This window comes from Neofelis nebulosa, chromosome 9 (assembly GCF_028018385.1).
Source record: "Neofelis nebulosa isolate mNeoNeb1 chromosome 9, mNeoNeb1.pri, whole genome shotgun sequence".
Taxonomy (NCBI): Eukaryota; Metazoa; Chordata; class Mammalia; order Carnivora; family Felidae; genus Neofelis; species Neofelis nebulosa.
The window spans coordinates 8,385,468-8,413,226 of record NC_080790.1 but is presented as its reverse complement, the minus strand read 5'-3'; the positions used below and the strand labels follow the sequence as shown (position 1 = coordinate 8,413,226).

The 27,759-nt window shown below is 36.1% G+C and overlaps 1 protein-coding gene across 5 annotated transcripts in view; it reads left to right on the top strand.

Annotated features, from left to right (window-relative positions):
- ROCK2 (Rho associated coiled-coil containing protein kinase 2) overlaps positions 1 to 27,759 on the top strand; it is a 135,313-nt gene that overhangs the window by 34,524 nt on the left and 73,030 nt on the right. For all 5 annotated transcript variants that reach the window (XM_058682541.1, XM_058682542.1, XM_058682546.1 and 2 more), the window contains exons 2-3: positions 23,475 to 23,556; positions 24,512 to 24,612. In XM_058682541.1, coding sequence (XP_058538524.1) covers positions 23,475 to 23,556; positions 24,512 to 24,612 — 183 coding nt within the window. The remainder of the gene's footprint in view (positions 1 to 23,474; positions 23,557 to 24,511; positions 24,613 to 27,759) is intronic.

The window sequence follows — 27,759 nt, the reverse complement described above, 5'->3', positions numbered from 1 at the left end:
GAGAGAGGGAGACACAAAATCTGAAGCAGGCTCCAGCCTCCAAGCTGTCAGCACAGAGCCCAGTGTGGGGCTCGAACTCACAAACCACGAGATCATGACCTCAGCTGAAGTCGGGAGCTTAACCAACTGAGCCACCCAGTTGCCCCCCTCCATTGGATGTATTTTAAATTATTTATCCATTACCTGTACTGAAGGAGTTTTGAGTCGTTTTAATTACTTCTAGGTATCAAAAGATATTCTTACAAATACATATTTATGTATTTATGCAGGTAGTAGGAAAAAGCTAGAATTTATTTTTGTTATTTCACACATTTCAATTAGTGTTATATAACCTTACAATAAGAACAAAATAAAATTTATTATTATAATGAAAAACTTCCTTTAAAAACTTGGTTAAGTATTTGAGGGGAAAAAATGAGAGTATTTTCTCACTTTGTAATATGCACCAAAATAAACTCCAAATAGTCAAAGGGGATAAAGGCAGAATGAAAAACCATAAACAATGGGGCACGTGGCTGGCCTCAGTCAGGCATGTAACCCCTCATCTCAGGGTCACGAGTTCCAGTCCCATGTTGGGCATAGAGCTTACTTTAAAAATAAAATTTAAATAAAGAGCTGTTATCTTAAAAAAAACATAAAATGATTCTGTGTACATGCCCATTTGATTTAAACATAATTGATAAGAAAGCATCTATAGAGAAAAAAAGTTTTTATTTGCTGAAAATGAACAAAACTAAAAAGAGTTAAAAGATAACAAACTGAGAAAAAACAAATGACTAAAAAGGCAGAACATGCACTGATATTCTTAATATAAAGAACTTCTAGGGGCACCTGGGTGGCTTGTGGGTTAAGCATCTGACTCTTGATATTGGCTTAGGTCATGATCTCATGGTTCCTGAGGTCAAGCCTCAAGTTGGACTCTGTGCTTACAGCATGGAGCCTGCTTAGGATATTCTCTCTCTCTCTCTCTCTCTCTCTCTCTCCCTCTCCCTCTCCCTCTCCCTCTCCCTCTCCCTCTCCCTCTCCCTCTCCCTCTCCCTCTCCCTCTCCCCCCTCCTCCTCCGTCTCTCTCTCTCTCTCTCTCTCTCTCTCTCTCTCTCTATCCCTCCCCTGTGCTCATATGCTCTCGCATGCTCTCTCTCTCTCTCTCTCAAAATAAGTAAATAAACTTAAAAAAAAGAGCTTATATAAATTCACCTTACAACCTTAAATAGCAATAGAAAAATGTTTTAAAGGATTTAGACAGTTCACTAAAGGCCATAGTTGTATCTAATCTGTCTGTTGAATTCTTTCTTTTTTTAATTGAGGTGTTGTTGACATACAATGCTACCTTAGTTTCAGGTGTGCAGCATAGCGTTTTGGCCACTTTACATGGTACACTGTGCTCAGCCCAAGTCTAGCCACTATCTGTGATCTTAGAAGGCTCTCAAGGTGCCATTAGCTCTGTTCCCTATGCTGTACCTTTGATCCATGCAACTTAGTCCATACCCACAAAGCCTGTACTTCCCACTCACCTTCACTCCTTTCTACTGAGTCCTTAATTTTCACTCATTTTGTTTTTAAGTTTTAGAGTTTTCAATCATTTGATTATTTGATAAAATATCAGGTTCTCTGCTGAAATTCTCCCATCTTACTTTGAACACATTAGTAGCAACGACTTTGAGGTTTGTGTTAAATTTCTGAATTTCCCGTGGCTCTGATTTTTTAGAAAATTTTCTTCTGGTTTTATGGTATTTTAGTTTTATCTTGTATGACTGCTAATGTTTGCTTGACTGCTGGATATCGTGTGTGGATAAAATGCTTAGATAATTAGGTAATGTTAACTTTGTTTAGGGAGATTTATATTTTCTGTCGGTCAGGTTTGAGACACACCACCTTAATCTACTCAATGATTGAACAGATTTGAGGTCGATTTTCAATCTTTTGAGGGTTGGTTTGTTTCTGTTTTTTCTTTATTTCTGGGGTGTAGCCCTTTAGCCTGGACTTTTTCTTTGTGAGTCCCCAATTTTAATTTCTGTGTTCCCAATCTGATGAGAGTTCTGGAAGCTTTCTTCAGCTTCTCAATTTCTGAGCTGCAGCGTTGTAGTCAACTTTAGGTTTACAAATACTATTTCTATTGGAAATTAGAATTTGTTTTATAAATTTGGATTTCATTCACCTTCAGAGAACCAGTTTGGTTGTAAGATAGATGGGGTCATGTGTGTAACTTAATTAATGATTATCAAACCATGCCTATTAATACATTTATATGTGTGTGTACACACACATACATAGTTGTTCTTTTTTGTGTTTCATTTTTTGAAGTATTGGGTTGAATTCAGATATGTTATTTAAGAATTTCTTGAAGATAATGTTTTCTGTCTTTGGTATGCAAGAAAGGAAGGTCATCTGTATTATTTGGTGGCATAGGAGAAAAACAAATTTGTCAAATGAGATGTTAGTGATTTGATCACTCCATGTGTAGAAACCATAAGATCATTTTGCAGATTTTTGGGTTATACTTTTTTCTTAAATACAAACCATTTGGTATGTTTTATAATACTGTAAACTAATTGAGATCATTGTGGTTAGTTTAATTATAGTCTCGGTAGTTTCTCGAGGAAATGTGGTAATAAAATCAGAGACCTCAGTTATATATGTCCCTTGGTTTGCACTATGGACTTCCTTTGAATATGAGTTTACTTCCTTCCCTCCCTCCCGGAGAAAACTTGCTTTCTTTGTGTATTTATCGTAGTTTTCAATCAAGTCTGATACAATTAATTCTTGTCTCTCAGCGTTTAGAGCGTTTATACTGTATTTTCCACGTGCTGTTGGTAAATATTGTTGTCTTTGCTGGCTGCATTAGTACAGCTTGCTTTCTGATGGAAATCCAGTTTGCTCACTAAGCTCCTCAGAGGGGGGACATTAGGTCATTTGTTTATGCTACAGACATATTTATTGAAATGATACTCCAGAGCTATCAAATTAACACTAGAGGTCTTTTTACCTATTTCAGTATACTTGCTGTGATTGAGAAAGTGAACTTATTTTGTAATTGTATCTTAAGTCCTTTGTGTCCCAAGGACTTTGTGTACATTTGGTCTAATAAATATGTGTCTATACCGTGCCAGGTCCTGGATTAGGCCCTGGGAATGTTGCAGTGAACAAAACAAAAAGTCCCTGCCATCAGTTTACATTTTAATTGGCAGTCATATAATAATAGTTTAATTGTATATAAGATAGTGATTTATGATAAGGAAAAAAAAAAGTAAAGCAAGGAGAAAGATGTGAATATATATAGTGTTGACAGTTGAGATAGTAAGGCTTCTCTGAAAACTAAAAACCCAGTGGAAGTAGGAGAGTTAGCCATGCAGATACATGGATGTGATCATTTCAGACAGAAATAGCAAATTCAAAGGCTTTGAGTCAAGAACATGCCTTGGTGTGATTTTTTTTTTTTTTTTTTTTTTTTGGAAACAATTTTCCAATTTAAGAAAAAGTTTTCAAAACTTTTGTATCACCTTGCTGAGATCCCTCATTCAAGTTTTGTTCATTGCCCAAATAATGTTTTTTAGACCAAAAGGATCTAATCCAGGATCATGCATTACAGCCAACCCTCATGTTTCTTTAATCTCCTTCGATTTGGAACGGTTTCCCAGTCTTTCTTGATTTTCATGCTGTTCACAATTTTGAAGGTTATAAACCGCTCATTTTGTAGAATATCCTGCAATTTGGGTGCATCTAATGTTTTCTGATGATTAGAACCAAGATAGGTATTTTTAGCTGCAATTTCACAGAAATGATGTTGTGTTCTTAATGAATCCTATTTTGTGGTATACAATTTATCCCATTAGGTAATGTTAATAACTTAGATCACTTGATTAAAGGTGATGTCTGCTGGGGCACCTGGGTGGCTCAGTGGGTTAAGCATCTGACTTCGGCTCAGGTCATGATCTCACGGTTTGTGAGTTCAGGCCCCGCTTCGGGGTCTCTGCTGACAGCTCAGAGCCTGGAGCCTGCTTCAGATTCTGTGCCTCCCTCTCTCTCTCTGCTCCTCACCTGCCACAGTCTGTCTGTCTGTCTGTCTGTCTGTCTCAAAAATAAATAAACATTACAAAAAGTTAAAAAAAAAAAAAGGTGATGTCTACCAAGTTTCTGTTTACTCCCTCCTTCCTTTGTAACTAATAAGTATTTGTGGGGAGATACTTTGGGACTGTGTAAAATCATGTTTCTGTCTGTTCCTGCTTTCACCCATTGGTTTTAGTATCCATTGAAGTTTCTCACCTAAATTAATTTTTACTGTGAGGATTGCCAAATACTGATATTCTGATTCAATATTTCTTCTACATTTTTTAGTTGGCATTTTACTATAAGAAAAAGAATTCGTATACATTTATTTATACCAGGAATTCTTTTTTTATTCAGTGGGTTATACTTCATTATTATCATCATTTATTTCAATACTCAGATTGTCCCCCATTTGCCACTGGGAGCGCTTTCAGATTGGCTTGCATGCCCTTTTGATGTGATCCAGTCAATCTTTGTGTATTTTTTTTAATGTTTATTTAATTTTTTTTAATTTTTTTTTTTTTTTTTAAGACAGAGACAGAGCATAAGCAGGGGAGGGGCAGAGAGAGGGAGACACAGAATCTGAAGCAGGCTCCAGGCCTCTGAGCTGTCAGCACAGAGCCAAACGCGGGACTGAAACTCATGGACTGTGAGATCATGATCTGAGCTGAAGTCACGCTCAACCGACTGAGCCACCCAGGCACCCGAGGGAGAGAGCGCGCGCGCAACAGGGAGTGAGCACAAGTGGGGCAGGGGCAGAGACCGAGGGAGACACAGAAAGGTAAGCAGGCTCCAGACTCTGAGCTGCCAGCACGGAGCCCGTCGTCGCAGGGCTCGAAGCCAGGAACTGCGAGATCATGACCTGAGCCAAAGTCGGCTGCTTAACTGACTGAGCCACCCAGCCGCCCCAGTGTACTTCTTTACTTTAAACAACAACAGTAACAACTTTAACTTGAAATCATTATAAATTCACAGGAAGCTACAAAAATAATACAGAATGTTCCTTTTTTGACCCTTTACCCAATTTCCCCCAATGTTTACATCTTCCATAACTACATTATCAAAATTAGGTTATTTGCATTGATAGGATGCATGTATATAGTTTTATGTCATTTTGTCACCTGAACATAGCCTTACTTTTGCCATAAGATGCTAGAGGCTCATTTTATAATTTTCCTGCTCTAGTCCTAGAATCAGTCCTTTCTCTAAGGATCCTTAATTCCTTTTAGAGGAGAGTACTATTTCAAGACCATGCTCTGGGGCATCTTGGTGGCTTAGTCGGTTAAGTGTCTGACTCTTGATTTCGGTTCAGGTCATGATCTCACTGTGAGATCGAGCTCTGAGTCGGGCTGGGCACTGACAGCGTGGAGCCTGCTTGGGATTCTCTCTCTCCCTCTCTCTCTCTCTGCCCTTCCCCCGCTCACACTCACTCGCCCTCTCTCCTTCTCTCTCTCAAAATAAATAAGTAAACTTCAAAAAAATTTTTTTTAAATCTGTATGTCTCAAGCTCTCCTTATCTTCTCTAGCCACACTGCCCTTTTTAAGGTTTTAAAATCATGACAGAGGTCAAGTCAATGGGAGTGGGGTACGAGGTAGCTCTGGAGCAGCTGGGGCTTTCACAGGGAGGAGTGTGGGAGCCACACCAAAGTCTTAAGAGTAGGGAGCTGGCAACATATGGAAGAACTGAGCAAATTAATAACTTTTAATATTGGGAGAAGGAATGAGCTTTTGCTATTGGGAGAAGAGGTACAAATATGGGAAAAGACAAAAGCTAGAATGAGCACATGGTATTGGAATGGAAGTGGGGCTATCAGTCTAAATAAACACATGGTTTTCAATAAAGATATATGCAAATAGAGATGTAGATTGAGTGCACACACACACACCTGTGCTTCCTTCATCTGTCCGCCGGAAGAGTCTAAGCACAGAAATACTCCAATAGCAGTGAGCTCACCTAGCACCCAGAACGTGGTTTTGTTGGTTTTTTCTTAAGTTTATTTATTTATTTTGAGAGAGAGAGAGAGGGAGAGGGAAAGAGCATGCGCACATGTGCAAGCCAGGTTAAGCAAGAGACTCTTGATTGTTAAAATATCACCTTTACTTAGACAAAATCTGTTAATTTTTTTCCAGAAATATCTGCCAGCATACTATTAATAGGTACTTGTTATCATAGGCAAGGCCACACGTTGGAGTACTTGGTTTTTTTTTATAGAAGAAAAACAGTCATTCATCCAGAAGTTCCATAACTTTTAAAAGTTCATTGTGACAAGATAGCCAGAAAACTTTTGTATGAAACTTTGTCTCACAAAGTATAAAACTCTTTTATACTTTAATGATCTTATTTTTATAAATTTTACAGTGCTGTATGAAACTTTGTCTCACAAAGTATAAAATTCTGTTAACAATCTATTATCGTAAATATTAGTGTTGATGAAATGTTGTACTACCTTGCCCTCCTAAGGGTTTTTACTTCTTAGTTGTAAAAACTTGTTCTGTGAATGATGCAGTGAATGAATTTCAATTTGTGATGCTACACATGTAGTTCCAGAGGCAGTTTTATATTTCATTTAAAGTATCGCTTGGGTGGCTCAGTCGGTTGAGCGACTGACTTGGGCTCAGGTCATGATCTCATGGTCTGTGAGTTCGAGCCTCGCGTTGGGCTCTGTGCTGACAGCTCAGAGCCTGGAGCCTGCTTCTAATTCTGTGTCTCCCTGTCTCTGCCCCTCCCCCACTCATGTTCTGTCTCTCTCTGTCTCAAAAATAAACAAACATTAAAAAAAATAATAAATAAATAAAAAGTATCAGTGGTTACTATTAACAAAGGTTTTTTTTAACTATTGTTTTCATTAGTTTGCTGTTGAGAATATATTTTCTTTAGTTATATATTTCTTCATTGTAATAGTATCTGACCATTTTATTCATTCATTCATTAAAAGGGTAGTGTTTTATTTATTTTTAATGTTTATTTATTTGTTTTTGAGAGAGTGAGAGAGCTCATGCGCATGAGGGGGAGGGGCAGAGAGGGAGGGGAAGACAGAATCTGAAGCAGGCTCTGTGCTGTCAGTGCTGAGCCCAACATGGGGCTCGAACTCACAAACCGTGAGATCATGACCTGAGCCGAAGTCGGATGCTTAACCGATTGAACCACCCAGGTGTCCGGGTATACAACCATTTTTAAACTGATCAGGCTAGAAAAAGTGAGTACTTTCTTTCAACTGTATAGTAAACCTCTCTTATTGTAGAATTTATTTTGTTACTTATTTCTTCAACATTTCAATTATTTTTTGTTTGTCCTCCACAGATACCAGCTATCAAGAAAATGCACTTTAGTTTTTTACCATACTGTTTTTCATATATTTTAGCCATTAAAAAAAAAAAACCTTAGTAAGAAGAACTAGTGTTTCCCAGTGGTGTGTGAGTCTTTAAGAAAAATACCTTCTTTTGATGTTAAACTAACAAAACAAAAAAACTGAAACATAAAAGAGGTTTCCAAACATTTATCATTAAGTCTAATGGTAAACTTGGTAAAAAGGAAAATTGGTAAAGTGCTGGAAAGAATTCAGGCATGAGACATTATGCAAAGAATTATAGAGATTTGTTTCCGTATTCTTGTTGTTTAGGTTTTAAATATCTTTCTAGTTGTGGTGGCTTTGGTTTTGTCCAGTCACAGACAGGAAATACAAATTCTGAAAAGCTTTGTGTTCTGGAACAATCATGTGCCATAACTAACAAGGTTTAGGAGAAGAAATGGGATAGGATCAGACTGTGTAAAACCTACACAGCTTGCAACCAGAACACTAACAAGAGCAGTAACAATAAATAAGTAAATAAATAAGTAAATAAATAAATAAATAAATAAAAATCAACACTGCATCACAGATATTTGAATTTCTGCAGCCTTAAATCTTGAGGGTTGTGCTGTTTTCTCTGAGATTTAGGCCCACAAAGGCCTTTACTTCCATAACCTTCTTTATCATGTTTTTGTTTTTGTTTCTGTTTTTTTTTAACAAAGGAAAAATGTCTTCTCATCTTTTTCATCTGAACTTGTAACCTCCCTTGATAGCTTAATAACATGAACAGTGTAGGGGTCTTTGAAGCTACTGTTTATATTTTAGGAAAGCATTTTGGCATGAATTTTGGCTTTTTTCATAATGTCTTATATTTCGAAGACTTTCTTTTTAATTTGAGAAAGCTTGCCTGTCATTTAAAAACATTAACAAGCTGGAAAAAATCATGTATTTTACTTAATATTCTAATCATTCCCTTCTGTCTATTTGCATATGAGGTAATTGTTTTAGAAGTTCAGATTATAGCAGAACAATTTATTATATGTTATTAATGGTTATGAATGCAATTTAGTAGGCTTCAGGTAACTTAATTTTGGGGGGGGGGTGATAGGATTAGCTTGCCATCGTTTTTAGCTTTATAATTTGGGCCTTAAGAGCTTATATAAGGAGCAGATAAGGGGTTAACACTGCCATTTTCTCTTCGTACAATTTGCATTTTAGTATTATCTTAAATCTGTGAATACATGTATTACATTCATCTTCGGGTAGTTTTGTTGAAGTGTGGTCGATAATAAATTGTACATATTTAAGTTTTACAGTCTGGTAAGCTTTGGCATATGTTTACACCCCAAAATGGATTGTCTTAAATCTCCTTGGAAATCTTTCTACTAGGGAATTTAAAAGAATTTAGTAGGTCATATTTACCTATAATAAGGTAAGATGCATATAAACTGTAGTATTTCACACTTCGGTGAAAGCTAACAAGAGTGCGATGTTAGTGAAAACTTCTATATTGAACTTAAAATGTTTTAAGGTTAAATATGCAAAATTGTAATATCGTCTTCCTGCACCTTAGTGGATCATCTTATATATTCCAATTGAGTACATACAGCTAACTTAGGAGATTTCTGAGGTCTGTTGGCATCTTGTGGATACTTGGAAATACGGTACTAGGCCCTGGTATAGATAGTAGATAGAATTATCAGCCATAGAAGTTGATCATTAAAATTAACTCCGTGTGTGTTTGTATTATTACCTTTTCCCTTTGAGTGTAGGAGAAATTATGGTGATTTGTGAGTTCAAGTTAAGGATGATTTAGGTTCAGTGTTTTTAGGTATTTTTTTTTTAAACCCGGGTTACTAACGTGTATCTGAATCGACAAGAAATTCTTATTTGTATTTGGGGTGTTGTTATTGCCAGAAATTGAGCGATATGTAGAGGAGTGATGAATGAAATGATAGTTGATAATCAGCCTTTGTGAACTCTAGATTTGCCTGTGTGGTTTTCAGATTGTTTTAGCAATGCGACCTTTTGTCTGCCCAGTAATGATGTATGTACTACCAAAATGTGAAACAGATAGAAAAATAGTATATTAGATTCCCTTAAGCCTTGCTCATCTTCTCTTTTATTTATGGGGGAGTGAGTGTAGATACAGTAGATGAGAGAGAGAGAGAGAAGGAGGGAGGAAGGGAGAGGGAGATGGGACAGATAGTTAATCTGAAAGGTTAAAATGTTTTCTAATTGTCGAAGTGTTACTTAAAAAGTCCCCTCGGATGCGGAGAAGAAACACTGCTTCCTAGGTGAGGATGAAACATACCTTGCTTCTGTGGTTCCTGTTGAGAAAAATTTAAAAAAGAAAAGTTTTTTTTAACATTTATTCATTTTTGAGAGACAGAGACAGAGCGCGAGCGGGGGAGGGGCAGAGAGAGAGGGAGACACGGAATCGGAAGCCGGCTCCGAGCCGTCGGCGCAGGGCCCAACGCGGGGCTTGAACCCGCGAAGATCATGACCTGAGCCGGAGTCGGACGCTTAACCGACCGAGCCACCCAGGCGCCCCTGTTGAGAAGAATATTTTACTTTTTCAGTGAAAGCATGGGGCCACTGGGTCTGCAGAGTTACATATATAATGAGAAGGAAAAGGGTGTATACTTTACAAACACTTTTTAGTTTGCTCTTTTGTGGTAGTAGTTGTATGGGTAGTCGAAATAGCCGCTCTGGTTAGAACTTCTGCTTCTGTTATGCAGCTAAATGGCTCCGTCCAAAAGCTTTTCTCCATTATCTACATTCCTTTTCACAGTGCGGTTTTTTATGAGAATTAAACGAGAAAGAAAGTGACTTCCCTCGGCACAGAGTTGGCGCTCAATGTACATTGATGTCCTAATGTGATTTGTGGGTATATATTTTTGCCCTCTGATTTCCATGAGAGCTTGGTTTGTAAACTTGGTTGTGCCTTCAGAAGTTTATTATTTAGATGTGATTAATATTTGACTGGAAAACTGAGGATATTATATGTGTCAGAATAATGATGTGATTGGAATATTTCCAATGATTGCTTTTATGTGGGATATAAAATGAAAGGTTTAGGGGTGCCTGGGTGACTTAGGTGGTTAAGCGTCCGACTTCGGCTCAGGCCATGATCTCATGGTTCATGAGTTCCAGCCCCACGTTGGGCTCTGTGCTGACAGCTCGGAGCCCGGAGCCTGCATCAGATTCTGTGCCTCCCTCTCTCTCTGGCCCTCACCCGCTAGTGCGCGCTCGCTCTCTCTCTCTCTCTCTCTCTCTCTCTCTCAAAAATAAATAAACATTAAAAAAATAATAAAATAAATGAGAGATTTAAATGTCTACAGTTTAAAAAAATACTACTAGGAGCTAGTGACATACCAAATTCTAATAATAGGCAAGGATAGTGTTGTGTTTGAAATTCCTTTCATTCCATCTCATTCACCCAGCAGTTCAGTTGTCCACTTCTCATCTAAGTTTAAGAGTTATAGGAAACGTATTTTTCTTCACCTGGGAAATGTGATACAGAGTATAAGGTTATATGACTTCACGTTACCCCTTCCCTGCCAGCATTTCAAACACAAGTAAGAATTTAAAAGTGGAGGATGTCTTTGTAATAGAAAACCTTGGTTGAAATTTAGCAAACTTGAAGAGGAATTACTTACTCATTTTTATCTTATGATGTAATAATTAGCACCTGAGTCAGGATGAGGGGGGTTCTGGAGTATAAAGTTCACCGGCCCCACACCCCTCATTCATGTTTTTCGTGAAGTTTATACTACTTTTCTGTACAAGTTTTAAACAGAATTTTAAGGAAATCACATTTGTTTTTAATTACCTAATATGTATTTGAACATTAATTAGTAAGAAATGGGGTATATCAAATATGTTTCATTTGGGAACGTTTAAAATTTTGTTCTCAGGGGTGCCTGGGTGGCTCAGTCGGTTAAGCGTCTGACTTCGGCTCAGGTCAAGATCTCGTAATTCATGGGTTTGAGCCCTGCGTGGAGCTCTATGCTGACAGCTCAGAGCCTGGAGCCTGCTTCGGATTTTGTGTCTCCCTCTCTCTCCGCCCCATCCCTGCTGACGTTCTGTCTCTCAAAAATGAATAAACATTAAAAAAAATTTAAAATTTTTTTCTCAAAGGAGCTCGGTGTCCTTCACATGCCCAACCTAGTTAAATGTGATAATGACCACAAAAATGTAAAATACTTAGGAGGAGACTGGACAAGAAATATACAGAATATATGTAAATAATACTTTATGGTAGGAAATAGAGAATTTAAGTTGATGGAGCAACCCACCTTGCTTTTTGGTTGGAAAGTCCAGTCTTCCCAAATTAATCTGTTAACCACTATAAAAATTCCTGTTCAAGCTTTGGGTAGAAGCAACATTTATTTGAATTCCAGAGAGCCCTCAGGGAGAAAAAGAACATATGATTTGTAGGAGGCAGAACAGTGAAAAGTTTTAGAATTTAAAATAGGACATGTTTCAGTAGAAATAAGGAAAGCTAGAGGTAATAAATGAGTAACTTTTTTGAAATCTAAATTTGTTGAAGTCTGTTCTTTAGTACTTTACATCTTGAACACTTAGTGAACACTTAGATTTTATACTATATTATCAGTTACAAAATGCACCTCAAAAAAATGTTAGAATTTAGGGGAAGAAAAGAACAAAACCACATAACTCCATGATCATATCACATTTCTATATTTACTTTGTTGCATTTCCATTCAAAGGTTTTCATATGTGTACTCCCTTAAGTAGAATGATCATACATTCAATATATTCTGTGCTTTCTTTTAGCATTAATATTTTATATTAGTTTTTACATAATCTTTATAACCATCATTTTTAATGGTTGCTTAACATAGCTCTAACAAGCCTTAATAAAATCTTAGTATTTCTTTACCAAATTTTTAGGTTGCTTTGAATTTCTTGCTATCATAATGTTGCTCCTAACACTTATGTGTTGTAGGTCATCATTCCTAGATTTTAATTGGCTGAAATAAAATTTCAAGCTGTATAAAGTTGAAGATTGAAAACTACTTGGGAATAAAAAGAGTTTGTTAAGTGGATTACAATATAAGTACATTCATAACAAAAAATAGGTATAGTGACTAGTCATTTTCAGATTTAACCTTTGTTTCACTTGGCTTTATCAACAATACATGATTAGTTATCAGACTAGCCCTGTGATGTAGATGTTGTATTATACTGATGTTGAAAATGAAATTTAAAGAAGTAAAATAGTTTTCTTTATGGAACACATTAAGTTAGTAATGTAACTTTTTTTAAAATGTTTTTTAAATTTATTTTTGAGAGGCAGAGAGAGACAGAGCGTGAGTGGGGGAGGGGCGGAGAGAGAGGGAGACACAGAATCTGAAGCAGTCTCTAGGCTCCGAGCTGTCAGCACAGCACAGAGCCCAACACGGGGCTCAAGCTCATGAACCATGAGATCATGACCTGAGCCGAAGCTGGATGCTTAACCAACTGAGCCACCCAGGCACCTCAGTAATGGAACTGTTTTTGGTTCCGTCTGTTAGTATCAAAGATGTGCTGATAGGCTTAGATGAAAAAGCCAAATATAAAGCACTTTATGCCCCTACATCTCTTGAATGTAATCTCTAAATGCAAAATATCTATTTGTATGGTATTGAAAATACTGGAAATAAAAATAACTAACATTTATTGAGTGATTGATCGATCAAATGGATAAGGTCTGTTTGGAGATGAAGCTTAAATTTTAATTTCACAACTTGTGGAACTGATCTATGTTTAGGTTCTTGGTGGGTGGAAATCATATGGGCAGACTTCTAGTTATAAAATGAAGGAGATGGCTCTGTATAATTAACTAAACAATTGACTGGAAACAGAGATTTGGAGGATTGTTCTTAGTCTTTGAGTGAAAATGTGACTCAAGTTGTTTTACCTTCTAGTAAAGAAGGCACTAGTAAACAAAACTTTACCTTCAAAATTTGAAAACTGCTGGCATAGCTGTATTGTTAGAGTGGCTTGACTCTCTCGCTTTCTCTGTGCATACATCCACAAAGATATAATAAACATTGCTTTGTGTTATTGGCCATTATCATCTCCAACATTTCTATTCTTAATAATACTAATTATTTTCTTTGTATATATTTGTTACCTTGAATGGGCGGAGTTTTTTTAGTGGGGCGTGTCCCAAAGTCTATGTATAGTACTTAATTTTGTGAGTAACAGATACGCAAAATACTTTTTAAGTTTGATTTATCTACAATCAGTATTAGAATAACAACTTTAATTTTATCTGCTAGTAGTTTTTCAACTGAATACCAGTGTTAAATTAGGAATAGGATTCAATCAGATGATGTATTAACTATCATGATAATTAAAAAAAAAATATTTTTTTAATGTTTATTAATTTTTGAGAGAGACAGAGCATGAATCGGGGAGGTGCAGAGAGAGAGGGAGACACAGAATCCGAAGCAGGCTCCAGGCTCCGAGCTGTCAGCACAGAGCTGGACATGGGGCTCAAACTCACAAACCGCGAGATCATGTCCTGAGCCACAGTCAGCTACTTAACCGACTGAGCCACCCAGGCGCCACAACTTTTCTGATATTTTATAATGAGGAGGAAAGTAACTGATTTTCTGTTTCATTCTATAGGGAGTAGTAAAATACTATATATTCCTTGGGGAGGAAAACTTTATTTTTAGAAGAAAAGATACACAATTTTGATTTATAAACCAAAGTACAGTAATACAAGTACAATTTGATCTTAATTTTATTCATGTGTTTCTGAACAATATACTACGTTATGCATAGTACTTTGATTCATATCTTCCTGTTGATTTAATATTTTTAGAAGAAAAAATTTAGAACTTAGTTAAAATACTAAAAATACTAATAATTACTGGGGCTCCTGGGTAGCTCAGTTGGTTAAGCGGCCTACTCTTGACTTGGGCTCAGGTCATGATCTCATAGTTTGTGAGATCGAGCCCCATGTTGGGCTCCTTGCTGACAACACAGAGCCTGCTTGGGATTCTCTCTCTTCTCTTTCTCTGTCCCTCCTCCGATCCCACTTTTTCTCTTTCTCTCTCAAAATAAATAAACTTAAAAAACAAACAAACTAGTAATTACTTGAAGGAGCATTGAACCCAATCCCAACCCTGCTGTTTTCTAACGGTGCGATTCTGAGAAGTTCTCTAAGTTTAATTTCTTCAATTAAAAAAAATGATGTTAATAACACCTACTTCTACAGTCTACTTGGAAAATTCAGTGGATTACATGAAGTGATGTTATAGAAAGTGTTTGCCACAGTGTCTGGTACGCAAGCTGTCTGTATACAGCAGCTGCTTTATTAACACGGGCATACTCACCATTAACTCTGCACTTAATATTTCGATTAATTCTTTTTCTAAAGCATTGATCAAATCAACTTACGATTCTTTGCACAGTTTTAAAAAATTAAAATATGAAATTGTTCATGAGTGTCTCAGAGATTTCAGTCTCTTAGCACCAGGGCCGGGGCCAAGCTTAGGCCTGTGAGGCACTTTGCCGTAGGCACAAAACTGAAGCGGGTGCCCCAAACCGACATTAATCAAGATAAATAATGTTTTATCACAGTATTTAAAAAATGTAAAAAAAAAAAAAAATGATGAACAAAATATAAACCTCAAAATTGTAAATAAAGTCAGGAACTGGAAGAATGCTGTGCTGAGCCACATTGGTGTGTGAGGGTAAAAAGGGCTCTAGAAATCAGGAACCTGTTCAAATACAGAGACTTTGGAAAGACTTAAGATCCGGGTGCCTGGGTAGCTCAATCAGTTTAATGTCCATTTTTGATTTCTGCTCAGGTCATGAACCTAAGGTTGTGGGACCAAGCTCTGCATTGGGCTCTACGCTGAGCCTGGGGGCCTGCTTAGGATTCTCTCTCCTTCTACCTCTCTCCCCATGGCTCATGCGCTTTCTCTCTTTCTTAAATTAAAAAAAAAAAAAAAAAAAAAAAGGCTTAGTATCAGTGGAAATTGTATTCTTTGTTCAAGGAGGTTCTCCTTCCCCCTACAATTCAGAGTTCAGATTTTAAATACGTTTTTGATATAATTACTCTTTTTTTAAAAAAATGTTTATTTTTGAGATACACACAGAGAGAGGGCACGAGCGGGTGAGGGACAGAGAGAAAGGGAGACATAGAATCTGAAGCAGGCTCCAGGCTCTGAGCTGTCAGCACAGAGCCCATCACAGGGCTCGAACTCACAAACCGTGAGAGCAGGACCTGAGCCAAAGTCTGTCACTTAACCAAATGAGCCACCCAGGCACCCCATAATTACTCATCTTTAAGTGTTCTAAATATGAATGTTACTGTTAGAAATGTATTACTTCATTAATGTACCATATATATTGTTTTACGGAAGTAGGGAGTTTTAAGAACTCATTTTATTGTAACTATAGGTAGTTGAAAATATATATAAGCAAATAGGAAAATTTCTCTGATGCTTCATTAAGTTAGCTACTCAAGTTTATATAGTGAAGTTAATTTATAGGATGCAAAATGTGTGTGAGACACTTTCACCCAATACTCTTATTTCTTACTTTCCTCAATGACTTTTTTTCTTTAAAGATTCTTTTTTGTTAGGTGACAGGATACATTTAGTTTATTTAATTTAATTTGGCTGACAGATCTTAGACTAAACATTGTAAAATAAGCATTAAGGATTTTACTCATCTGATGTTGATAAATGATAGCAGATATATTAATATGACTTAGATTTTTCTAGGTGAGATAGAGGGTATAGTGTAAAAATAATACGGAGTATACTTAAGTTTCAGAAGGTTCTCCACGTGCATATGGGTGGCTTAAAAATTTATATTTTATTTGCTAAGTTGGATTTCTTTGGTCCCACAGTTTTTAGTTTTGTATTTGTATTTGGAGTTGCAGTAACAGAAGGAGGAAACGTATGAAGAATTCATTTAAATAACGTTTCCTGGTTACTTATCTGTATAGCAGATACACAGAAAATATGTTTCCAATTCATTTGTGTTCTTAACTTTAAAACCTGGATGTTGTTCAGTGTTCTCTTAGAGGAATAACTTTAATTAAGTTCAGTAATGTTTAAAATATAAATGTATCATAAAATTCTAATATTGTCACTTGTAAACTGTTGGCTTGGGCAGATGTTTTAACCTGCCTTATAACTTTAGTTTCTGTGCCTACTGATGTGGGTATAACTGTAGTAACCTAGCTTATATTTTGTTATCAGGATTAAAATGCTGACTGCATGTGAAAATGCGTTGCACAGTACATGGCGCAAACAAGTCTAGAAAACTTCCTTTTGTTAGTAATAAATACTGTATTGACTATGGTCAAGTTGGAATGCTAGGTATTATTTAAGGTCTGTGAGTGTGAACCCAAAATAATGTCTTCAAGAAGGTTTTTGTTTTGTTTTTTAAATGCGAGTACGGCAATCATAGTAAAACAGAAGTAGTAAGAAGGTAATGAATGGTGATTTGAAAATAACAAATTTATAGTTTAAATAGCTCTTATGAAAGTCACTGATGAGCTCCACGCTCTAAATTCACAGCCTTAAATAACTATATTTGAAACAAGTCACATCGACTATGTATGTATCACTCTCTCATTCTTGCTACTAAGATAACACAAGTGTAGATTTTCTTCTTCCTTTATTGGTTCCTTCTTAGTCCCCTCTTCTCATTCTCTTAATGTTGGTATATCCCAAGACTCAGTCCCTTGGTCCTTTTTTATTTGTCTCTACTCCTTTAGTGATCTTACCCAGTTAAAAAATACGTTCCATATGCTGACAACTCATAATTTTATACAATTTTCAGTTAAAGGATATTTTGGGCTGCATTTAACAATTGAAATTCCTAGCATAGTGTCTCTATCATTTTGCTTATCATTTCAGGCATTCCCAGTTGGTGAAGTCTTTCCGAACTTGTTCCTTTTGGGGGAGTAGAGGGGAGGAATGCATTTTGTTTGGATATTTTGTTTTACTTTATTTTATTTTAAAGTTTATTTTGAGAGAGAAAGAGAGCACAAGCGGGAGAGGGGCACAGAGAATCTGAGGCAGTCTCGGTGACAGCAGAGAGCCCAATGAAGGGCTTGAACTCGCAAACCCTGGGCTGAAAGTGACCTTAGCTGAAAATCAGACACTTAAGCGACTCGGCCACCCAGGCGCCCCATTTATTTGGATATTTTAAAACAGATATTTAGGGGCAGTTTATAGTGAAAGTGAAATCAAGTCCAGCACTTCATTCTTTCTTGGCATTTAAAATTTTAAAGGCTCTGCATTCAGGAAAAGTTAGGGAAATGAGCCATTACATACATATTTTCCACCATGATCATTATAATGGGAAAAATTGGGTGTTGGCTTGTACCTATTTGTTCAGGAAGGCAGTAGTATAATGCACTGTTCTCTGCCTTCCTCTGCCTCTGATGTTAACTTTTCACATAGATAACCACAGTCCAGTATTGGAGGAGATTCATGTTTTCTCAGCCAGCAATATTGAGATGTGGAGGATTTAGTAACTGGGCAGGTTTTCGGAGGTTAGCTCAGGACTTGATTGAAAGCTGTATCTGACTTACCTAGTTGTGCAGTTTTGTATAGAACTTGGGCAGTAAGACTTCTTTCAATTTCTTTTGGGGCTGAGATTTTCATTCTAGCTACTGTTTTCCCAGTAGTCAGTCTGGTTTTGGTTCTTTACCACATCAAGGCCCTTTTAATTTTCCGCCATTGGTTTTACTGCTCCCTGCCCTTAAATCTTCTATATGTTTGTGCCTTTAGTTCCTATTCATTATTTGGCATTTTTCTCTTTGGCCCTTGAATATTTTTTGGCAGTGCTAGGTGGTTTTTCTTTTTTGTTTGTTTTGTTTTTGAATGTTCTTTTAAATGTGGTCCTGTCATTTATATGCACTTGGAAGTGATGAAAGGGACAAATAGTGTTAATTTTGTTCATTGCTTTGGAGTTTTGGTAGTAGGCTTTTCTTTCGGTTTTATTCTTTAAAAAAAACTTTTTTTTTTTTTTTTTTTATCTCAGCTTAGTATCACTGTCTACAAAAGGAATCTGTTGAAATCACAGACACTGAAAAAAAAAATCTCACTGCCTGGGCTTTATATGAAAGTACATAACAAGGACGGTCATAGACACAGGTTTTTAAGTCCTGAGCTAACCTAGCCATTGGATCTCAGTATTAATTTCGTATACTGAAAATACTGGTGTCTTAAAAAAATTCATAATTTGTTTCTTAATAAGTGATACTAAATAGAATACATTTCAGATGTGAAAATTTATAAATATAAAACCTCAAGTATAAATGTACATTTTAAAATATATATTACCCCATACATTTTCTTCGGATATAAATTATTAGCAGATTAAAGTATTCTAGTAGTATTCAAAAATAAATGCTATATAAAAAAAAAAAACAATGCACAGGTGAGGTATTATTTGATCTTTAAAAATGGCTTAAGAAAACCAAAATGGTATTACTGATGAGTTGAACAACTGCTGAAAAAGCTTTCTGACTCTACCCTGGTAGGACATATTGTGGGAAACATTTATAAGTTATTTCCAGATTTTCTTCTTGACTATTTAATCTTTACATGATCCCATCTTCTTGTGATAACTTGTAGGGAGGATGTGGGATAAGCAGGGATTCAATCCTTTTATTAATGTCAAGCTGTAGCTTTTTTTTGTTTTTCCCAAAGGATTTCTTTTCTCATCGTTATGTGTAGATGGAGACTTTAATTTTTTTCTTTAATGTTTATTATTTGAGAGAGACAGACAGACAGACAGCAGGGGGAGGGGCAGAGAGAGAGAGAGGGAGACAGAATCGGAAGCAGGCTCTGGGCTCTGAGCTGCCAGCACGGAGCCTGACGCTATAACCCACAGACCGCGAGATCATGACCTGAGCTGAAGGCGGCCGCCCAACTGACGGAGCCACCCAGGCACCCGAATGTGTAGATGGAGATTTTAATGCAGTTACTTTTATCATATCTGTATAAAGTGTTCATATTCCATTTGTTTGAAAAGTCTCTGAACCAGAAGAAGAAATTTCTTCTTGTAATAGAAGCTTTTGCCTTGTCAATTAAAATTTTTAATTCTTGTAGAGGTAGGTTATGGAGGTACAGAAGAAGGCTTTCCAAATAAATGCACCTTTCTTTGATTTAAAGCCATTAATTACGGGTATACCTAAAAAAATAAGTGATTCAGATTTTACATTTTAAACCAATAAAATTATTGCTATTTAACAATAGCAAAATTATGCCAAAAAGATATAGCAATAATTTGGTAGTTAAAAATAGCCAAGTATGCTAAAATGCTGGAATCCTTGAAGCAGTTCATCTGTCCTGGAGAGGGAAATTGTGGGTGTATATATGTGTGGGATCTCAAAGTGTGACTTTAATAATCTCAGCTTCACTGGAAGCTGAATATTTATTATTTTTAATGTATTTTTTTTTCAGTTCAGGAGAATTAAGATTGTTTTATGTGTCTGCATTGATGATATCAGTGGGTTGGTTATAAAGAATTTTAATTTTGATAAAAAAAAAATTTGTAGTTTACTCTTAACACCTGTGCCCTTTCTGTTGTTAAATAATATTTTCATAAAATGTGAACAAAATATTTGAAGAATGAAAATTAAAAATATGAAGTATAACTGAATGGTAAATAAACATAGGATGTGCAGTTTCTCTGTAATTAGTAAATTAAAAACTCAAGTTGCCTTTCTAATTTTCCCATTTTCCACCATACTCACATTCCTAAAAGGCTTTTTAATTGCTGTTTTATTTTTTAGCAATCCTTCAGTTCTTTAAGCTCCTTCTTTACTCTTCCAAGCTCCTCTTGGTGTTAGTCTGGCCATTGAGACTAGGGATGAGTTAAGTATATTGGACCTTTAAGTTTTAAGTAGTATTTGCTATGTCATTTCCTAATGGCATGAACTTGGACAAATCAAAGTCACTTACTATCTAAGCCTTAGTTTATATTTTAAAATGAAGAGTACTTCTTCATGCCCTCTTCAGAATTACTTGGGGATGAGACAGTATATGCAATAGTGTTTTAGAAATATTGTTACCTTCATAGACATATCCTTTGAGTAATTAAAGACTTTGTTTCTTATTAGTTTTTCTTAACCCTCATCAAGTTATATGTATGTACTTTTTCTTTTTTTTTTTTTTTTCTTTTTATTTAAAAAAAAAATTTTTTTTTTCAACGTTTTTTATTTATTTTTTTTGGGACAGAGAGAGACAGAGCATGAACGGGGGAGGGGCAGAGACAGAGGGAGACACAGAATCGGGAACAGGCTCCAGGCTCCGGGCCATCAGCACAGAGCCCGACGCGGGGCTCGAACTCACGGACCGCGAGATCGTGACCTGGCTGAAGTCGGACGCTTAACCGACTGCGCCACCCAGGCGCCCCTGTACTTTTTCTTATTTTGACTATAAATTTAATGTATGCTTGTAAAAAGTAGAGAAAATATAGAAAACTTGAAAAGAAATCTGAACATTGTGTTTTCCTGTATTTATGTTTTTAGGGGAAATTTACTTTTGAGACTAAGTTCCCTGAGTGTAAGGATAGTTAGTGTCATATTTATTTTTGGATTTTTCTGTTCTGTTCTTTGTATGCATTAGGCCAAAAAAAAAAAAAAAAAAAATCAATGCTTGTTAAGTGAATGGGAACTTCCTTAGTTGGGTTGTATTTCTTTCTTTCTTTCTTTCTTTCTTTCTTTCTTTCTTTCTTTCTTTCTTTCTTTCTTTCTCTCTCTCTCTCTCTCTCTCTCTCTCTCTCTCTCTCTTTGTTTTATGGTATAAGTTTCGGGTGTACAGCTTTATAATTGACATCTTGTATACACTACAAAGTGATCACCACCACAAGTCTTGTTACCATTCATCACCATACAATTGACCCCCTTTACCCATTTTGTTTACCCCCCACCCCTCACCCCGTTCCCTTCTGGTAACTACTGGTCTGCGTTTGTTTTATTTTGTTCATTTGGGTTTTTTTAGATTCCACATATGAGTGAAATCATAGGGTATTTCTCTTTCTCTTTCTAACTTATTTCACTTAGCACAATATCCTCAAAGTCCATCCATGTTATTGCAGATGGCAAAATTTCATTCATTTTTATAACTGAGTAGTATTCCGTTGTATGTACACTATCTTCTTTATCCTATAACTATTCATCTGTTGATAAACACTTAGGTTGTTTCCATATCTTGGCTATTGCAAATAATGCTGCAGTTAGCTTAGGGTTGTAAATATTTTTTCAAATTGGTGTTTTCATATTCTTCAGATCAATACTCAGAGGTGGAATATCTGTCTCATATTGTAGTTCTATTCTTAGTTTTTTGAGGAATCTCCATACTGTTTTCCATAGTGGCTGCATCACTTTACAATCTCATCAACAGTGTGCGATGGTTCCCTTTTCTCCACATCTTCTCCAACATTTGTTATTTCTTTTCTTTGGTAATTCTAGTATGTATTAGGTGAAATCTCATTGTGGTTTTGATTTGTATTTCCTTAATTATTAGTGATGTTGAACTCTTTTCATGTATTATCTGTCTTTGGAGAAATGTCTCTTCAGATCTTCTGCCCATTTTTTAAATCAAATTTTTGGGTTTTTGTTGTTGTTGAGTTGTATGATTTCTTTATATATTTTGAATATTAACCCCATATTAGATATGTGGTCTGCAGATATCTTCTCCCATTCAGTACGTTTTCTTCTCTGTGCAGAAGCTTTTTGGTTTCATGTAGTCTCCTTTATTTTTGTTTCTCTTTCCCTTGCCTTTGGAGTCAGATACATATAAAGATGTCACTGAAACCGTGTTAAAAGGCTTACTGCCTGTGTTTTCTTCTAGGAATTTTATGGTTTCAGGTCTTACGTTCAAGTTTTTAATGGATTTCAAGGTAATTTCTGTGTGCGGTATAAGACAGTGGTCTAGTTTCATTCTTTTGCATGTTGCCGTCCAGTTTTCCCAACACCATTTATTGAAGAGCCTGTCCTTTCTCCATCATATGTTCTTCCTCCTTTGTCAAAGATTAATTGTCCATATATGTATTGGTTTATTTCTGGAGTTTCCTTTTTATTGATCTGTGTGTCTGTTTTTGTACCAATACCATACTGTTTTGATTTTTATAGCTTTGTGGTATAGTTTGAAATCTGGGAGGATGATCCCTCCAGCTTTGTTCTTCTTAAGATTGCTTTGACTATTTGTTACCTTTTGTGGTTCCATACAAAGTTTACAGTTATTTGTTACAGTTCTGTGAAGTATGCCATTGGAATTTTGATGGGTATTGCATTGGATCTGCAGATTGCTTGGGTAGTATGGACATTTTAACAATATTAACTCTTCTAATCCATAAGTAGGGAATATCTTTCCATTTATTTGTATCTTCTTCAGTTTCTTTCATGAATATCTTACAGTTTCCAGTGTGCAGGTCTTTCACCTCCTTGGTTAAATTGATTCCTAGGTATTTTATTCTTTTTGATGCAGTTGTAAATGGGATTATTTTCTTAATTTCTTTAGTCTGTGTGTATTTCATTCTCTTTTTCTTATTTTAGAGAGAGAGAGAGAGAGAGAGAGAGAGAGAATGGGGAACAGAGGCAGAGAGAGAGAGGGGGAGAGAGGGAGAGAGGGAGAACGGAGGGAGGGAGAGAGAGAGAAAAATTTTAACAGTTCTATGCTCAGCGCAGAGCCCAACATGAGGCTCGATCCCACGACCCTGGGATCATGACCTGAGCCAAAATCAAGTGTCAGATGCTCAACCTACTAAGCCACCCAGGCGCCCCTGTGTGCATTTCTTAAAGTCAGAAAAGCATGGTGAAATTTTACTGGGCATTTAAAGAGAGAAAGGAAGACATCTGACTAGCAGAAATAATAGTGGGTGCGTATTTTAAGCTGATATTTTTCTACTGGCTAAAATAACAAAGGAAAACATGATACAATCATTCATAATATTCTCTGGCAGAAGTTAGGAAATGAGTTAAAACTGTTGGATATGGAACCATTGGACAATTTCATATCAAAGTAGATTGATATTTATTTAGCAAGAACAACATATAAAATTTAAAGACTTTTTTTTAATATTTGGAAATTGTAACAACTTTCTTTTTCCTTTTTTTAATTTTTTGTTAAACAGGATGGCTTAAATTCCTTGGTCCTTGATTTGGATTTTCCTGCTTTGAGGAAAAACAAGAATATAGATAATTTCTTAAATAGATGTGAGTAACCTTCATATTTGATCCTATAACTATACTTATGATAAGAGATTTATGTGTGATTAATATTATAGTCTATAAGCTATTTAGTTTGCTAGTTGGTTCACTTAAATGCTGCATTCTTTATTTGTAAAGAAAAACTGCAGATCTAGTTGCAGTATGTTAAAGTTCAAGGTTTTATATAAATTATTCAGGCTAAGTTTAGCACAGGTTATTTATGGCAGTTCAAAGAGAACTTTTAAATTAATGCCAACAATTTTAAGACTTAGATTTACACTACTTAGGAGACTCAATGAGCCTTATGTTTGTATGAATGTAGACATGTCGGTCTAGGTAATGAAAGATAATGCGATAACAATTATTGTCATCTATGCTGTAACTTAATATTTGCCAGCATTGATGTTGGAGTGAAGGTGTAGATGAGGTTGAATTCTAAAAATAAATTCGCAAAATAATCTAATACACACTTTATATCATCATAGTAAGCTTTTTAAGTTGGAATTGTTAGAGACTGGGCTATTTTCATGATTAAACAATCTTGTCTTTAGATACTATATCTACAATATGTGATTACTACTTCCCAAAGAAGTAGACTATGAAAATTTGTTACTAAGATTAGCCTTGCAAGTAATTTCATAGCAGCTCTCTGCCGTGATTCAGAATGCACTGCTAGGACGCGTGGATCCTCATTGTTCAGCTGTCATCTTGTCAAGCAACAGAATAGCTTAATTCTTACTTTTTGGTTGTCAGTACTGTTTGTTTTATATGTGTTAATAAACCGTGGAATTTTGGTTCTTTCATGTAAAGTTAATATGTATCTTAGCTTTTTAAATAGCAACCTTTGAAAACTGACAGATTTAGCTAAAAACTAATCCCAGTTTCTTGAAATGAAAATTTGTTTACAAATATGGTGATTATTGTAAAGTATTGTCTATAAATGTAATCTTTTTTATTGCAGATGAGAAAATTGTGAAAAAAATCAGAGGTCTACAGATGAAGGCAGAAGACTATGATGTTGTAAAAGTGATTGGGAGAGGTGCTTTTGGTGAAGTGCAGCTGGTAAGAAAGTATTTGTTTTCTTCTTTTATATTATTTTTAAAGACAGGGTTTTGTGAAATACTACCAACAGCCCCTGAGTCGATGTTATTTTTCTGCCCAGCCATGCCAGAATTAGTTTTGTGAGCTTGGTCAAATCATTCCATCTCCGAAAACCCTCAGTGTCTTCGCCTGTAGAAGGAGGTAATTGTAAACTGATCCCCCACGTTTCTTGTAACTCTGAAACACTGAGATTTAGAATCAGGCCAGTGTGGTTTCATACATGACCTTTCCAGCAGTTAATATTCCACAAGAACTATTGTGTTTTTATTTAATATGTTCAGATTAATAACATTTATTCTTCCTTAACAGATTTTATTTAGATAATATGAGAAACATTGTAGTAACTGAAAGACATAATAATAACTGAAAGTACATATGAAATTTATCTTTTGCAGATGAAAGTGGTACCAACTGGAAATATAAATGTTTGTAATAAATGTCATTTGTATTAATGAGGAACTGTAATAATACTCCTGTTTTTGTCACTCGAATACAGAATTCCACTTTCTGTCCTTACAAATTATTGCCTTTGATTAAATTATGGGGTAAAGTTCTGTCTTTTGCTCAGTAGTGTTCTTCTGTTTTTTAATGGAGCGTGAGAAAAACACTGATCACTGTGTGTTAGCATAATTTCTTTAGGAACAAGTCACTTTTGCTTCTCTTTCATTCCTTCTTTTTTTGATAGGTTTATTGAACTTGTAGATCAGGGTAGTGTAATAGGTGTGATATATATCTATAAGATATTTGAAAAAGTCTGTTATGCTTGAAGAGGATATGGAGAAATGTCAGTGAATAAGCATATGGACAGACCGTTTTATAATTTAATAGACATATAATTTAATAGACAGCTAATTTAATAGCTGTATCCTAAGGAGACTGAGGAAGGCATGAATTGTACCTTGGACAGAGATCCCCAGAGACAGATTTTAGAGTTCTCTCTTCTCCTATTCACCACTTTATTAATAAGGCATTTATTGTATGGGGGCAGTGGTGACATGGTGAATAATTTTGCAAATGAGTTAAATCTGAAGTATGAGGATGATTTCAGATGATAAGTCAAAATCCAGAAATCATTAGTTGGGAAGGCCATTGGCCAATAAAAGTGAAATTTAACCAGAATAAAGAACTGTACTTAGATGTGAAGAACTCAAGAAATAGATTCCTTAACAGTAATTATAAATTAAAGAACAATTTTCCTTTAATGTAAACCAAGCAAGAGTCGTTGGTGATGTGGCTGTCCAAAATAGTAAAGGAAGTTTGGATTGCTTTGATATAGGTGTTGTGTTCTCTCTTTTGAGATGATTGGGCCATAATGGAATACTCATTCTCTGTGCACTGTTGCCCTGTCTTAAAAGGCATGTTGGTAGAGGGTACTCAAGGGATGGAACGCTCAGGGACTTGAAATGATGCCATCTGAGGTGTGGTTGAAGGGATTGAGAAGTTAATTTGGAGTAGATTTGAGGAGTGGGCTGCCTTGGAAGGTAATGTGCTTTTTGTTTGTTTTGTTTTGAGTCTCTGAAAGTGGTGTAACTTCGGCTAGTAGAATGCTCTTGGAGGGGGGAGCGGGGGCGGGAGGAGGGTCAGAGATTAGATTACATGGTAGTTGAGTTGTGACAGGTCCTGCAAGATAGTGGAAAATACAAAGTAGTTGAATCTTATCTCTGCCTTGGCCTAACTCAAAGATTATAGTGAGTACAGACAAGTTTCTCAATCTCTCTGAGTTCCAAACTATAGAATACAGATGATAATACCTGTGTCATGGGTTTGTTATAGGGGATTAAGTGAATTAAAAATAAATAAGCCTGGGGAGCCTGGGGGGCTCAGTTGGTTAAGTGTCAGACTTTGGCTCTGACACTCACCACTTGTGAGTTCGAGCCCCGCGTCAGGCTCTGTGCTGACAGTTCAGAGCCTGGAGCCTGCTTCAGATTCTGTGTCTCCCTCTTTCTTTGCCCCTCCCCAGCTCATACTCGATCTCTCTCTCCCTCCCTCTCTCTCTCTTTCTCCCCCCCCCCCCTTTCTCTCTCTCTTCCTCCCTCTCTCCTTCCCTCCCTCCCTCTCTCCTTCTCCCTCTTTCTCTCTCAAAAATAAATACACACTTGGGGCGCCTGGGTGGCGCAGTCGGTTAAGTGTCCAACTTCAGCCAGGTCACGATCTCGCGGTCTGTGAGTTCGAGCCCCGCGTCAGGCTTTGGGCTGATGGCTCGGAGCCTGGAGCCTGTTTCCGATTCTGTGTCTCCCTCTCTCTCTGCCCCTCCCCCGTTCATGCTCTGTCTCTCTCTGTCCCAAAAATAAATTAAAAAAAAAAAAAAAAAAAAAAGTTGAAAAAAAAATAAATACACACTAAATAAAATTAAAAAAAAAAATAAGCCTAGTTATAGTGTTCCCTGTTAGCCACTATTAAAATTATTGCCTATTTGATACATAAATTCATAATACAAGTATTTGAAATAAATACATTGTTTCTTCATAATCAGGATTCACTGTAGATAAGAGAGAATAGAATTTGGAATTCTGTTTTTGAAGGAAATGTGACAGTTTTTGGCTTGTCATGTTTTTGTGGCAGGGTAGTCATTGTTCTGTGTTAGGTTAGTTTGATAATTCAAATTCAATACGTTCAAGAAAGGAAAGGAAAAGAAGAGGGTTTTATTTTTGTTGTTAATTTTCCATTCCAAATTTTATTTTCTATAAAACAAATTCACATGTTTTTAAAAATGAGAAACACTTTAACATTCCATTAATCTGCTGACCTGACCTAAGAACTTGGAGCATGTTTGTTTTGGCGTTAGCTCTTTGTTCTGTTACCTTTGGCAGGGAGTCTTGAAAAGAAGGATAAGATTCAAAATGAAAAGTCCAAGTGCTTCTTCCATCGTCTTTTAAAGTTGATTTGCATGTGTTAGATAAATTAGTTTGACAGCTGTGTAGGCAGTATTCCACATTTGGCACATCTTTATGATTATGTTTTTCTAGTCATCCAAAGAAAGTTTTACACTAGTAGGTGCAGATTTGTCTTACGGAATACTTTTTTTGGTCAGGTTAAAAATGTATTACCACAGAGGGCCCACTAGTCCGTTTCTACAAAGAAAATTCTCGTTGTAAAAGTAACTTTAGT